The 15,227-nt window shown below is 39.4% G+C and overlaps 3 protein-coding genes and 1 long non-coding RNA gene across 4 annotated transcripts; 1 reads left to right on the top strand and 3 right to left on the bottom strand.

Moving 5' to 3' along the window:
• Positions 1-1,748: 1,748 nt before the first annotated feature.
• LOC126911828 (uncharacterized) lies at positions 1,749-3,551 on the bottom strand. The gene is made up of 2 exons (XM_050700781.1): positions 3,051-3,551; positions 1,749-2,437 (listed from the first exon to the last, which is right to left on the bottom strand). The coding sequence occupies exons 1-2, from the start codon at positions 3,079-3,081 to the stop codon at positions 1,749-1,751; spliced, it is 720 nt and encodes a 239-aa protein (XP_050556738.1). The 5' UTR covers positions 3,082-3,551.
• Positions 3,552-3,588: 37 nt separating this feature from the next.
• On the top strand, positions 3,589-4,805 carry LOC126911863 (uncharacterized). Its single transcript, XR_007706345.1, has 2 exons — positions 3,589-3,789; positions 4,531-4,805. It is a non-coding gene; the product is annotated as an uncharacterized LOC126911863 (long non-coding RNA).
• A 766-nt stretch (positions 4,806-5,571) lies between these two features.
• Positions 5,572-7,619, bottom strand: LOC126911792 (repetitive organellar protein-like). The gene is made up of 2 exons (XM_050700647.1): positions 7,567-7,619; positions 5,572-7,223 (listed from the first exon to the last, which is right to left on the bottom strand). Exons 1-2 carry the CDS (start codon positions 7,574-7,576, stop codon positions 5,572-5,574), a joined length of 1,662 nt encoding a protein of 553 aa, XP_050556604.1. The 5' UTR covers positions 7,577-7,619.
• A 426-nt stretch (positions 7,620-8,045) lies between these two features.
• On the bottom strand, positions 8,046-14,362 carry LOC126911822 (uncharacterized). The gene is made up of 7 exons (XM_050700768.1): positions 13,783-14,362; positions 13,322-13,369; positions 12,456-12,566; positions 11,568-11,729; positions 10,833-10,997; positions 9,427-9,624; positions 8,046-9,139 (listed from the first exon to the last, which is right to left on the bottom strand). Exons 1-6 carry the CDS (start codon positions 14,039-14,041, stop codon positions 9,437-9,439), a joined length of 933 nt encoding a protein of 310 aa, XP_050556725.1. The 5' UTR covers positions 14,042-14,362; the 3' UTR covers positions 8,046-9,139; positions 9,427-9,436.
• Positions 14,363-15,227: the final 865 nt, after the last annotated feature.

Consider the following 15,227-nt stretch of genomic DNA (forward strand, 5'->3'; position numbering starts at 1 on the left):
TCCATCATCATTTTCTAATCTCATACGCGTTGCCACTGCGTTGGGCGTTGCATGCAGTAGGCAGACCGTTCTCAGCCAAATTAATTTAAATTAATTTAACTTAAAGTATAATAATCTTACAAGAATAATAATTACTGAATACTTCGATTGATATTGAATCTTTTGCAACTCCCGTGCGATCTCAATATTGACCGACCAATGAAACCCACTGAACAAACTACTTACTACTTATTAAATGGCGACCAAGCCAGATGGCACCACCGTAGCTATTCCACTTATAAGTCTTTTGATCTTACGAATATCCACAGTCGGTGCTCGCGGTGATCGCTTATCATCAGGGGCCTTACTGAGCAGTGCGAGAGGGACGGAGCTATACAACCTACATAGCTCGCACTGATCAGTGATCGACCATTCTGACACAATTGTAATAGCAGACTAAGGCCCCAGGTGACCCGTCGGCTCCTTTGCCTATCAAAAAAAAACTAATTTTACATTAAAAAACATTTTATTGAATTCAACTTAATTATAATAATAACAACGTAAGTATTTGACTAGCCCTCCTTAATAAACACCAGGATACATTCTCCGTTTGGCATCAAAATAAAACATAGTCCCATTTACATTAGGATTTAAATCATCCTTCCTATTACTGACAATCTGCATATTGCCATCATTACTGAATAGAATTTCAATGTGTTCTACCGAATCATTCTCTTGTTCGGTTAAGCCAAGCGCTCTTAATCCATGTTGTTCAAGCCGTTTTTGCAATTTCTCTAACATTTGCGCAGCTATTTTCTCAGTCAACATATCTAACATTGTTGATGAAGCTAGCTGTTGGAGTGTCGCATTCATATCGATCTTATAATGTTTTTGCAATTCCTCTTTATGTCTTAAAGGTGATTTTTCTATTTTTGTAGTTGTATTTTCTACCATTAGTATTTTATGATACACTTTTGAATTTGTATTCAGATCTTTCTTTGTGTATTTCTTTTTGAGTGTAGTCGCTTTAGGAGTTGAAATGTAAAATGGTAGTTGCGGGTGTTTTTTTATCTCATTCTCTCTCAATAGTTCTTCATAGGAATTTAGGTCTTTCTTCTCATGATTTGTGCGCGTTAAATCTTCTGGATCTATGTCTTCTGAGCTATCCCAGGATATGCTTTTGGCTATACCAGACGATTCATGATAATCTTTATTTTTAGATTGAACTTTACTTGTTTCAACTTTTACTTCATCTTTGTGCTTTTTTACTTTAGAACTTGCTATATTTGAAGATGAGTGTATTTTTTTAACTTTAGGTTTGCGAGTAGTGCTTTCAATTTCTTCGTAATTTGTCATTCTTCCATAGGGATCATTGTATTTCTCTGCGTGATGCTTTTCTTTCTTTGGACGTTTCCTACCAGGTATCGGATTGGCTATTTTAATTTCGATTGTGTCTAAAACATCTGGTTTATGTGAACTGAGTGATTGCAAGTTATTATCCCTGTTTCTGAGTATGTTTTTTGTTTTACTACGTTTAGTTCGAGTTATTTCTTTCTCAATTTTATTTTTCTTCTTCTGTTTATGGGCACGCTTATTCCTTTTATGTTTTTTTCTATCCTTTGTTTTAAATGTTCTTGGTTCTTTGGTTTTTGCTTCTCCTTTCTTTTTAAAAGAATAATTTTCTGTTGAAAGCGAGTCTTCAACACTTATAGATGGTGCAACTTGGTTAACTACTCTCCGCTCTTGCAGTTGAGTTTTATAATAATCGTTTAACTTTTTTCGTAATTGTTATCTTCATAATCAGTTAATTCTGCGTTTGTTGGTACGTTTTTGTATTTCCGTCCATGTGAAACTTTTTTGCAGACAGTTTCTTCATGTGACTGAGGTTTTTCTACAATGAAGCGATGTGGGTGAACATTTTTATTCTTCAACACAAATTCATTACGCAAAACAGGTTCTTTCCTAACCTTTTCCTTCAATATCTCCATTAATAATTCAGGTATATCTTTAGATTCTGGAGTACCATTCTCATAATCGTTTCCACTTGATAGATCTATATGTTTAATTTTCATGCCTTGTTTATCAACTGTATTTATATCATTACCTTTTTCAGCAGTTTCTTTTGTAATGCGATCTGGACTATCGTTTACAGATGCACAATCATTTATAGGTGTTATGCTGTCATTACTGTGCATTATATCAACTGCATGTATGACCTTAATTTCATCATTTTTAGGGTTTTTATGTTTATATTTAACTATAAGCTTTTTGTTAGCTAGCATTTTGTCTAATGCTTTATCTAAAGCGTCGCTGTCTGCTATATTGTTGTCTATCGATTCTGTCTTTATTTCTACTTCTTTGGGCTTGTAATTATTCGACATTGGTTTCTCTTGTGACGAGTATTCTGTTGGTTGGTTTATAGTTTTGGTAATGCTGACTCTTGTTATTAATAATAAACCTGTAAAATAATTTAAAATAATTATTCTTAGTTAGAGGTAAGGTAGTTAAGGCGTGGATGGTTTGAGGTAAAGTGTGACTCATGGAGATTGTCCAGTCAACTGATGGTAGTGTAAACTGGTCAGGCGATACGTACTTAGGTATCGTCATGAGCTAATGGTAACATGTAAATAGTGACTCTTGTAGTATAGAGATTGTCCAGTCAACTGATGGTAGCGTGGACTGTACAGACGATACGTTCAGATCATCATTGTATTAGTCACAAAACGTCCACTATTGCCAAAAACATCCCCATTTTGGTCACGACATGCATCCAATAGCACCTTCGCTGCGGTAAAAAAAATGTATGCCTTCCATAAACTTTCAGACAGTGCGTGGCGGGCCTTTTGAGCCTGCCAATACTATAATGTCCTGTCAAGTCCCGCAGCGGCGGAAGGTTCTCACATTTCGCGTCTGCACTAGCTGGAAGTCCCGCGGCGTACCGATTATGGGTGATCCACAGTGAACGTGATAGTTCCCTGGAATTCTGACGATGTCGTCATTCCACCTAGCTGGAGACCTGTTCATCAACTGTCAGTTGTTTTGTGTACTTAGGTAACTTAAATAGGACTTACTTAAAGTTAGGAGAGTAATAGAAATTGCCATGTTATTTGAACCACATCTTATCAAACTGCGCCTTTACTACGTCGATGTAAATAAATATTGTCGTAAAATGTCAGAAATTATTTGAAATTGTAGAGTTCTGTTACATACACACCTAGTGCATATTACTTTTTTTTTTTTTGAGGGAGAAAATCTTCCAATGACTTCTCCCGCCTTGGGCAAGGCGAGAGGGAGTGTCAGACTCTTACTGACTAAAAACCACCCCGTTCCTACTCCTGCCTGTCGAGCCGGAGCCCCGGTAAACCCGCTAGGTAGTCCGCAGCTCCGGATTAGGCATCAGCCCTACTGGGCCCCGTCTGTGGTGGTCCGATGGCTCTTTACCAAATTCCCATTATCATCATCACTAACAGCCTAAACGTAACTATTGCTAACCAAAGGCTTCTCATAAGGAGCATTCATCACCACGCTTGCTCAATACGGATTGGCAAATCCCCACCAATTCTCAAATTCCTAACCCCTAAAAGGCCAGTAAAGCTCTTGTAACGCCACTGGTGTTTAGGGTACCCGTGGGCGGCGGCGATTGCTTACCATCAGGTGATCCGTCTGCTCATTTACCAGCTTATACCATAAATATATAGGTACAGAACCGTTTCAGAGTTTTATAGCAGCTATTAAAAATAGTGTGATGCAACAAAAACCCGTTTATTTGAGTCATAATGTTTATGTACATTGCCTTGATACTTTGTGTGTGTAAGTAAATAATACATCATATTATTTTCTATATGTGCGTGTTTTTTTCTAATACGTGTCAAGTATATGGCAATAGGCTCACCCCCTATTACATGGGACTTATAACACAAATGGTGAAAAGTGGATGTACATTGTATAGCGGCATTACATGCCGTAATGTGCACCTCTGCCTACCCCTTAGGGGATAAAAGGCGTGACGTTGCTTTTTTTTAGGTATTATTTTCCTTTTTATTTTTTCTCATTAGCGCAAGTGTGTCGGAACACAGATCTTCGCGAGACACAATCTGTGTCTCTGTTGTGTCTTATATACCGGCAAACAATAAGTTGATGTACCCGGGGCTGCGGCTCGAAAAGCAGGAGTAGGAACGGGGTGGTTTTTAGTATGTAAGTCCGACACTCGCTCTCGCCTCGCCCAAGGTGGAAGAAGATACTGGATGATTTCCCTTTGATATTTGATACTTGATTTAGGTAAGCAATAATTCGGCCTACGACGGCCACTCGGACCTTGAAGACACTCAGGTTATATATATACCCATCAGGTAACATAGACTCCAGAATATAATTCTACTCCCTAGCAGTTCGCACAAGGAAGCTATTGAAGCGAAGCGCTTCGTACGAGTGGGTGGGATATCTACCATGAAGCGGTGATGCTTTGCCGAGTGTCTAGTAGTTCGATGATGGAAAGAGGTTTTCCCCTGAAACCTAAAAGAAGACAGTTTATTCAAAACCAAAATATTTCAGTTTCAGTATCCACAACAGCGTTCCCAGCCACAGCGAGGACAGTGAGCGTCATAACCTGGTCAAACTTACTGAGCAACCCTTACCACCCAGAAGATACACTTAAATCAGCATCCGATGACTCAGTCAGTGCTGATAATGAGAAGTTCGAAGTTTCGTTGCGCACGGAGCGAGTCAGTGCGGAGTTTACAAGCACGCACAAATGGATTGACGATAAACGGTTGATGATTAACGATCATTTGTTTGATTTAAATAAAAAGTGATGTTTTAAATATTAATAGTGTTGTTATTCTTGAAAAAAGGTGAACGTTTTTATATTGTGTGGGAGAGCCATGCTTCGACACTGCTGGGCCGACTCGACCGGAGTGCTACCACGGCCTCACCGAAAACCGACGTGAAATTAGTTTCGTTAGGGAAATTGCTTGCGTTGTGTTTCGTTGTGTGAGTGAGGTTACCGGAGGCTCAATAAAATTATCCGCCTTCCCAATCTTCCCAACCCTTAAATTCCTAACCCCCAAAAGGCCGGCCACGCACTTGTAACACCTCTGATGTTTCAAGTGCCCATCCAAAAGACAAAATCTTAGAAATTATCCATTCTAAGATTTAAAAAAAAAAATTAAGAAAGTAATAGGTAAAGTTCTCACTGTAATCTAAGCATTCTACGCTGGAAATAGATTTTTAGTTCGGTTCCTACTTAGTAAGGTTAAAACTTCGTTACAAGAATATTTACGACTTAACGACAGAATCGGGTCGTTATTAATGTCGAGACTCCCAGCACTGAGTAACTAGGCTGTGTTCAAATATTTGAACACAGCCTAGTTACTCAGTGTTCAAATTGAGGGTCGGTTCATATCTGACGTAAAATACGTGGAGCGTATCATCGGTCGTACTGACGTATCATCGGTCGAGTGTGAACGGTCAATTGTGTTTCTATACATTTGTCTGTTCTGGCGTTACGCGACCGATGATACGCGACGCATGTTCCGGCAGATATGAACCGCACCAAAATTAAATAGGTAAAGAAAAAAACAGTATTAAGTATAATCAAATAAGTTTTATATTTAAGTTCAGAACAAAACTCTTTCTGCAAGTTCTTTTCTTCTGTTTTTTGCCCAATTTACGAGATTTCTTCGTTTTAAATTGTTTATTGTTAACTTTTATAGCTAATTCCTCTTCGCTGCTATCCGGTGAAGTTACAATAACAATTTTTTCATTCAATTCGTGTTTTCTAGACCTAAATGGAGGCATTTTTGCCCCACTTTTTCTAGTTTTGCTATTTTTTTCATCTGAATTTTGCCCTGAATCGTCATTCAGCGTTCTTCTAGCTGGTCTTTCAATGTTTTCTTGTCCGTCAGTAGTAGAAACGGTAATATTTTCAATTTTATCAGTAGCAGAAGCAGAAGTATCATTTTCAATTGACGAATAATCATCAGAATCTGGAAAATCTTCAAAGAAAAGCTTCTCTGTGCTTTCTTCATCATCATTTGCGTATATATAATCGTCAGTCACATTTTCTGACACGTTATTTGGTTTTATTTCCTGTAAAACGTCATATTTATCCGTAGTTGTAGTTATATTGTCTAAATTAGTGTTTGAATCTTCCGTTATTTCAATAATCGTATCGTTATTTTCAGAATCTTTCCGTTTCACAGGAGCAGCAATTTCTGAACTATCATCATAATCTTCTATTATAGGAATCATGATAGTTTTGTTACTGATCTCATCTATATACACCTGATCTTTGTTTGTTGGTTGCCATAGCAACTGATCATTTTCAGTAATGTCAATTTCAGTCTCATTTCTCTGTGTTTCTATAGATTCTTTATCAGTAATATTCTTCTCATCTACATAATCATTTTTAGTTAATACAACCTGAGTTTCATCATCGTTTTTCCGTCGATAATTATTATCATCATATCCAATATCAGAATAGTCATCAATTTCATCATCAAGTACTAACACATCTGTTTGTGGACCGTAATAATTCCTCAATTTCTTTTCCACTTTCATAACATCTTTGCTATTCTTTTTTCTTGTAATATTGTGGTTCTTTTCTTCCATAATTATGTTTAGGAAGTAGTCTAGTAAATGATCTAAGAGATGCTGTCTCAATTCTCTTATGTTCGTCACATCTGTTCTAAAATTGGTGGTTCTAAATTCACTCTGTGTGTCATTAGATTGGTTATCATCATTCTTTATTTCTCTGTCAGTATCTCCATGTTTATTTAAGTCATTATTGTAATCTGTTTTATTAGCTTTAGTATTATTTGCCTCATTATTTCTTAAACCATGTTTATTAAATTTTGGTGGATATAATCCATATACGAATATGTTTTTCGGATCAATCGCTTGATAAGTAACTGGTGGTAAATTTACTTTCTTATTTTCAATTTTATTTAAATTTGTGGGCCATTTAGATAGATTGTCTGGGTGATTGTTTGATAGGTATCGTCTTGATTGCATTTCATTGAAGTTTGTGGTGTATTTTGGCAAGTTTCCAAGGTACCTATCGTTAGCATACAATACGGGAGTTCTTTCAAACACGTCTTCTGAGTTAGTGTCAATATTTTCAGGTGCTGTAGTTATTTTTTCGTTGTTTCTTGATATTTGCAGGGTTTCGGAATGGTTTTTACATGGTAAGCTGTTTATGGTTTTCGCTAAAATATATCCTAGTTGGATTATTAACAGGAATATTGCTGTAACAGAATTTTAATAAATTAATATACAAAAATTAGCTCCGTAGGGATATGCAGATGGGGCCAAGTAAGGCTGATGCTCGATTCGGAGCTGCGGACAAGGAACGGGGTGGTTTGTAGTCAGTAAATGTCTGACACTCTCTCGCTTCCCTTAAGGCGAGATAAGTCATTGGTTGATTTTCCACCCTCAAAAAAGGGACACACTGAGAAGAGCACAACATATTTTAGTGCGCATTTAGGACTTTTTGATGCATACAAAGTAATCCAGTTTTCCATTTCAAGCTTCTTAATGCATGTTAATTAGGTAATTTGGTGTATAAAGATAAAATAACAAAAAACTTACCAAGTTTCATATTAGCTAGACAATATAAGCCACCTAACGGTACGACAGCCGCTACCGATCTGACTACAATGTAGGCAATTGATATATTGTTTAGTTACGCACATTATTTGTGGCGGTTCCAAAGATTATTGAGTGTCAGAGCACCTGTTCCTTTCATTGAGACTTAGATAGATCTATCGCAGTACCATTCATCATCAGTCTATAAGACGCCACTGCTGACCAAAGGCTCTTCTCACACGAAGAAGGTTTGAGCATTAATCACCACACTTCCTCAATGTGTCTTGCTCGCTCGCAAATCCATCTTATATAGAGAAAGCCTTCTCTTGCTCTCTTTCTGGCTAAAAACCACCCCCTCCTGCTTGTCGAGCCGGGGTCGCGGTAAACCCGTTAGGTTGTCCGCAGCTCCAGAAAGCCTCCTGGGTCTAGAAGTGGACTCGGTGGTGGATAATGTCGGAAATCAAAAATGAAACAACAAACCATCGGTTTACTTTACAATATTTATTAACACATAATTATTTTAATAAACTGAAAGTTACCTTTGAATTTATTCCTAGTTTAATGGAAATTATAGTACCCTCAGAGTTTGCTTTACGTTGAACGAAAACGAAACAAGAGCGCTTTCGACACCAACCAACCAAGCAGAAGCAGAACGCCGAACGCGCTCTCGTTTCGTATTCGTTACGGCATCCTGATTGGTTCGTTCAATCTCGTCGGCCAATCAGAGCGCCAAACACGCTCTCGTTTCGTTTACTTTAAACAAACTCGTATTAAGGGTAGGTACTGAATTCGTCAATTTTATTTTCCCACCCATACCAACTTTTTATTGAAGCCATTTGATGTGAACGAATATAATATCTCACTAAAGGTAAGCGTCGACAGGCCCGCATCGCACGCAACGGATTTTAATTTATCTTGTATAGAAACTCATACAACTGCGTCCACTGATCCGCATCGTACGGACCGCATCATCGGCAATACCTATGTACATGCGATGTGTACCGATGACGTCATGCGGAATACCGATGCCAAAAAAAGTGGGATCGGCAATCTGATTGCCAATACTCGGGACGGCAATCCGAACGCTACCGATACAATGAAACAATGAATTTAATTTTGCAAACGTTCTACAAAAGAGCACTTTTAACACGTCAAAATTATTAAAATCTAGATGAGGCCGGCATTTCCTATCAGACTACTCTGAGAAGAAATGCCGAAACAAACTCAGAGATCACAGTCTCTTTTAAAGTCCAGACAAAATTTGAAAAAGTGATGTGTGAGAACCGTGCCAGTGATTCTGTAGTGGCCTTTTGAGGCAAGAGCCACAATAGTTTGAACGGACCAGTTCTGATGGCAATACGCATGTCAGCTTACAATCAGCTTTATTAACACTATAAACGCCACGGGGGTAGCGGGGGTAGCGGAGGATTTGCCTTCAACAGTTTTCTATTGGTAGTCAAAGACTTAATCAATGTTTTGTGCGATACAGAGGACGCAGTCTAAAAAAATAATCCGTTTGATGCGATTGATCCGTCCGATGCGCACGATGCGGGCCTGTGGTCGCGTACCTTAATGAAGATTTCAGTTAAGACGCTTTTCCGAGTAAAACGCATGTGATGGGGCGATGGGCCAGGGCGACAAATTCTGGGGGCGCCAAGGTCTGAAGTTGGAGTTTCTTGCCTCTCCTGGTGCAAACCCTCAGAACTGTACTTTACTTGGGATCAGCAAAAAACTAACACTTGATATTGCTTCCCTCAAGTGGGCGTCCGTTTTCGTCCGGGGTATCAGTGGCCCTTACGCCGGCGCTGGGTGGTCGAATGCTCAAGGTTATTTGGTCAGGGTAGCGCCTTATAAGATGTATGTAGATTTCAGTTTAAGATATATTATGTGACGTGTGTTGTGACTTATTTTCGTCACTGTCATCACTATGTGAGTTGCTCCTTACTTCATGGATAGTTTGGTTGGTCACCAAATGCGGGTCCAAGGGGTGTCTGACATGCTTGTAATCGTAGAAAAATTTATTAGTTTTTATAATTAACGGGAACGAGCACCTCGGGTCCGCTGTAACAAACAAAATATTTATCTTTAGTAGTAGTATATAGATTATTAATATAGTGTGGGAGAGCCATGCTTCGGCACTGCTGGGTCGGCTCGACCGGAGTGATACCACGGCCTCACAGAAAACTGACGTGAAACAACGCTTGCGTTGTGTGAGTGAGGTTAAAATCTCAATTGCCTCTCATCCCAATCCCCGATTCCCCAACAACCCTTGAAATTATTTAAATTCTTAATCAATGGCTGGCAACGCACTTGTAACGCCTCTGGTGTTTCGGGTGTCCATGGGCGGCGGCAATTGCTTACCATCAGATGATCTGTCTGATCAGAATATTTACGTGAGTAAACTGGCATTTTTAATCAAATCAAATAATCTTTGGTGTTTCTCGTCTGAATTAATTAAACTGAAACCAATGGTATAATTCGACTTACATAGTAACGTAGTACTTTAATACTTAATTAGGAATTTAATGAGCGCTTTGAACTAATTGATTTCTGAATATCTTGCGCGTGTTCTCTTAATTTTTTAATGTAATACGTGAAACAACGCTTGCTTTGTGCGAGTGAGGTTACCGGAGGCCCAATTACCGCCCTTCCTAATCCCCGATTCCCCAATAACCTTTAACACGTTCACTGCGGATCACCCATAATCGGCCCGCCGCGGGACTTTCAGCTAGTGCGGACGCGAAATGTGAGAACTTTCCGCCGGTGCGGGACTTGACAGGACATTATAGTATTGGCAGGCTCAAAAGGCCCACCACGCACTGTCTAAAAGTTTATAGCAAGCTTGTTTGGATCGCCCCCGCACCAGGGGAAAGTAATACATTTTATTGCCGCAGGTCGTTAAATTCCTAACCCCCAAAAGGCCGGCAACGCACTTGTAATTGTAACGCCTCTGGTGTTTCGGGTGTTTATAGGCGTCGGCGATTGCTTACCATCAGGTGATACGTCTGCTCGGTTATCTTTCAGCGTGTTCCATAAAAAAAAATATATAGACTAGCTTCTGCCCGCGACTTCGTCCGCGGAAAATTAAAAAAATTTGGGTCGTACTACCCTTAACAGTTAGGGGGATGAAAAATAGATGTTGGCCGATTCTCATAGATATCGGATAAGCCCAAAAAATTTCATCAAAATCGTTTCGGTTAAAGCCGTTTCGGAGGAGTATGGCAACGAAAATTGTGACACGGGAATTTTATATATTAGAAGAAGATTACCTGATTTCCCATCTTTATCCATTCTATCCTGATCCCTGCAGATGATGTATCTCATGATTTTGTCGTCATCATCATCTTCCACCACCCGCCCTTTGGGTTCCATCCCCTCTTCAGACAAGTAGGGAGCAGACAGAATACAGGGGGTTCGAGATACTAGTTGCAAAACTGTAAAGAAAAATACAAAAGTTTGAGCTAATTTACAAAATTAAAAGGCACAATTACACCGCTTCACAATCTTCCCAATCTCCGATACTCCAACAACCCTTAAATTCCTGACTCCCAAAAGGCCGGCAACGCACTAGTAACGCCTCTGGTGTTTCAAGTGTCCATGGGCGGCGGCGATTGCTTACCATCAGGTGAAAAAAATAGGGGTATTGTAATACCTCTGTCAGACTCAGTAATGTATTTCATGAGGCCCTGGTGCAACTACAACGGTTTTCAACCGCATAATAATGTGAAACAAAAAAACCGGTTTCAAACCCACACTCTCATGCATGAGAAGCGAGCACCTTAAAGCTCTGAGCCACAATGACATATCGCTCTATTCTACAATAAAAAAAAATTATTAAAATCGTTTTATTGCAAAAATGACACCTGAAGCTTTTTGAATTGTGGCCCTTTTGTATTCAAGGAGCGATATATATTGAAATCTGAGACTGTAACCACTGGATCACAATAAAAAAAATGTCTTTGACATTGACATTGACATTGACTTTAACGTTGACTTTGACTTACATTCATCTATATGATTACACGTGAACATTCGCATATGACATACGCTGAGGAAAGTCCTAAATATTCCATGTTGACATCGAGCGCAAACTAGCACGTCTCGTGACGGACAGACCTTCGGACAGTCAGATTTATATTCCACTAGGTCGGCTTCTTTTTCCATATCTGTGGAAATAACATCACGCCTTTTATTCCCGAAGGGGAAGGCAGAGGCCTCTGAGTTTTTTTCGGCTAGGAAATGCCGGCCTTATCTACTTATTTAAGAGATTGACTTGTAAAAGAGTTACATTGTTACCTATTTGTAGAAATAAATACCATATATCATTTAGAGGTGCACATTACGGCACGTAATGCCGCTATACAATGTACACCCACTTTTCACCATTTGTGTTATAAGTCCCATTTAATAGGGGGTGAGCCTATTGCCATATACTGGACACAATTCCAGACTGCGTGCTACTACTAAAAATTTTTCGAAAAACTGAAAAAAGCCCAGTAATACTTTCTTGGGAAACAAATACTTTAACAAGGGCTAAGTTACTGAAACAATCTCTTTTTATTTATCATTTTATTGGGCCAAACCCACCATACTGTGGGAGAGCCATGCTTCGACACGAATGGGCCGGCTAGACCGGACTGATAACACGGCCTGATAAAAAACCGACGTTAAGCGCTTCGCTTGAAGCTTCCTTGTGCGAACTGCTAAGGAGTGGATTTCTTTGCCGGAGTCTGTGTTTCCTGATGGGTATAACCTGGGTGTCTTCAAAGCCCGAGTGAATAGGTTCCTTATAGACAGACGTGCTCCATCGTAGGCCGTATCATCACTTATCATTAGGCGAGATAGCGGCCAAACGTCGACCCTTGTGTTGTGTCTACGTGAAAAATATATACCTGCTAGGTCCGTTTCATTTGACAGCATAGCGAAATCAGGAAGTTCCATGTTATCAGTGTTCCGTTTTTGATCAGCATATTTTAAACTGAAGACAATTTTATCTAATACATCTGAAAAGGAAATGAAAATTATACGATATAGCTACTTCCGCGCGCTTTCACCCACTCTGCTTGGCTCCTATTGGACATAGCGTGATGTTGTATAGCCTATAGCCTTCCTTGATAAATACATAATCCAAATCAAAAATAATCATTCAAATCGGACCAGTAGTTTCGGAGATTAGCGGGTTCAAACAAACAAACTCTTCAGCTGTATTAGCTAAAATATATTAGGTGCACATTACGGCAAGTAATGCCACTATACAATGTATACCCACTTTTCACCATTTGTGTTATAAGTCCCATGTAATAGGCGGTGAGCCTATTGCCATATACTGGACACAATTCCAGACTCCGGTTTACTACTGAGAAATTTTCGAAAAACCGGAAAACGCCTAGCAGTACTTTGCCCAACCGAATCGAACCGCAGACCTCTTGCCTGGCAGTCGCACTTGCGACTACTCGACCAACGAGGCAGCCGACGTAAACAAGAATGTAATTATAAAATTATTATTATTGTTTTCAGCCATTTGGGGTCGAAACACTTGGGCCATGGGGTCCTGGTGCACATTCTCTATATAAAGAGATTGCACATAAGCTATTCGACTGTACGCTTGACCAGAAAGGCTGGCTATTTCTTCGGTCAAAAGATAAGCATTGCCATTCAATGCGGCCAGTCTTCTAGGAACGTTCCCCAATGACAACGATGCAGACGAGTACTTCGACACCTAACGAGAATTTTTATTTATGTTTTTCATTATAAATACCTTTATCATTAGACCAGCTACCAGTTACTAATGGATGCCCTGCGTTTCCTAAAATGAATAAAATATTCTTGTTAAAATACCCATTTCCCCCTTCCCAATCTTCCCAAACCCCGATTCTCCAACAAACCTTAAATTCGTAACCCCCAAAAAGCCGGCAACGCACTTGTAACGCCTCTGGTGTTTCAAGTGTCCATGGGCGGCGGCGATTGCTTACCATCAGGTGATACGTCTGCTCGTTTACCGGCGTGATCCATAAAAAAACCGATGGCTTGTTTCCTGATGGGTATAACCTGGGTGTCTTCAAAGCCCGAGTGAATAGGTTGCTTATGGGCAGACGTGCTCCATCGTATGCCGCATCATCACTTAACATCAGGTGAGATAGCGGCCAAACGTAGACCCATTAAATGTAAAAAAAGAAAGCTATCTTACGTTCCAATAAGAAATAAAAGAAATGTTCAAACCGTCATGTAAATCCTTTCTTTCCTGATCGTTGCCTATTTCGGGGGAATCATACGAGACAGCAAGTTTACTGGATTGTATTGACACACTCTTCTTCAGTTTATTTGAATCTTTGGATGATAAACTTGATTGCGGTTTCAGTATCGAGCTCAATGAACTTTTCTTTAAGACTTTTGATGTCTCAGATGCCTTCTTATGTTTGGTTTTCACCGAATCCGTGGCTGTAAAATTAAAACTTTCGATGAATGTCGTAAAACTCATCCTAGTTTATAATTTTGGTGGTTAAAACACACTATTTTTAACCCCGACGCAAAAAGAGGGGTGTTATAAGTTTGACGTGTCTGTCTGTCTGTGGCATCATAACTCCCGAACGGATGCAGTGATTTCAATTTAGTTTTTTTAAATTATTTATTCAACACATTTGCAGTATACAGTGCCAAAGGCCTTTTTTTTTTAATGGGAAAAGCCTGCCATAACTTCCCATACCGCTGCAACTCCTGTAGGCCAGGAATATATCGTTATCTATGTCGAGGCTACCAGCTGCGAATCACGCAAATTAATGTAGATTATGGTTAACCCACAGATAGAGAAAGACAAAACTTAAACGGCGCTCTGATTGGCCGACGCGAATAAACCAACCAATCAGAGCGCCGAACACGCTCTCGTTTCGTTTTTGTTCAAACGTAAATAAAACTCGTACTAAGGGTACTGCTACGAGCTGTTAATTATGATTAAGTTAAAAATAAATAAATAAAATTAACACTTGCCTTTTAAAGTAGCTGAAACAAACAATGTTTATTTCGTTTTGATTGAAAACGGAAGACCTAAACCTAACTTAAGCTACCTAAATCCTATAAAACTAAATAATTTAAAAATAGCCCTTTAAGGTACGCATCCACAGGCCCATATCGTACGCATCGCACGCAACGGATTTTAGTTTGTCTTGTATAGAAACTCATACAACAGCGTCCACTGATCCGCATCGTACGGACCGCATCATCGGCAATGCCTACATGCGATGCGTACTGATGACGTCATACGGAATGCGTACGACGCGTGCGATGCGTAAGATGCGGGCCTGTGGATGCTTACCTTTAAACATACTCGTTATAATATTTTTAACTTTTACTTAAATACCTACATAAAAATGAAATAATCAAAACGATCTAGCTACAAAGATTACTTTTTACAAATTTGGCGCTTGATAGATGGCGTTCGCGTAGTATTAAATCCTTTTAAATTAACTAGTTAGCAATTATTTATAAGAAAAATAACGTAAATTAAAATGGAAATATATGTTTATTTCATGACTAGGTATATGTAAAGCTCTTGTGGTATTTTGTCGTACAAATCTGGAAGCCATGGGTCTTTAACGGGGTGGGGGTGGTACCCATGGCCGAACGGTGATTTCTCGTGCGATTCATTTTCTGTGGAAAAAAACCAAATA

This window comes from Spodoptera frugiperda, chromosome 19 (assembly GCF_023101765.2).
Source record: "Spodoptera frugiperda isolate SF20-4 chromosome 19, AGI-APGP_CSIRO_Sfru_2.0, whole genome shotgun sequence".
Lineage (NCBI taxonomy): Eukaryota > Metazoa > Arthropoda > Insecta > Lepidoptera > Noctuidae > Spodoptera > Spodoptera frugiperda.

What these genes read in the sequence shown, in the direction of transcription:
- LOC126911822 (XM_050700768.1), bottom strand. Translation starts at nt 14,041, where the DNA reads ATGAGTTTTACGACATTCATCGAAAGTTTTAATTTTACAGCCACGGAT. An exon ending in AAATGAAACGGACCTAGCAG is followed by an intron (nt 11,730 to 12,455) that starts GTATATATTTTT and finishes TTATTTCCACAG; the next exon opens with ATATGGAAAAAGAAGCCGAC. An exon ending in GGATAAAGATGGGAAATCAG is followed by an intron (nt 9,625 to 10,832) that starts GTAATCTTCTTC and finishes TGTTTGTTACAG; the next exon opens with CGGACCCGAGGTGCTCGTTC.
- LOC126911828 (XM_050700781.1), bottom strand. Translation starts at nt 3,081, where the DNA reads ATGGCAATTTCTATTACTCTCCTAACTTTAA. An exon ending in TATTACTCTCCTAACTTTAA is followed by an intron (nt 2,438 to 3,050) that starts GTAAGTCCTATT and finishes ATTATTTTACAG; the next exon opens with GTTTATTATTAATAACAAGA.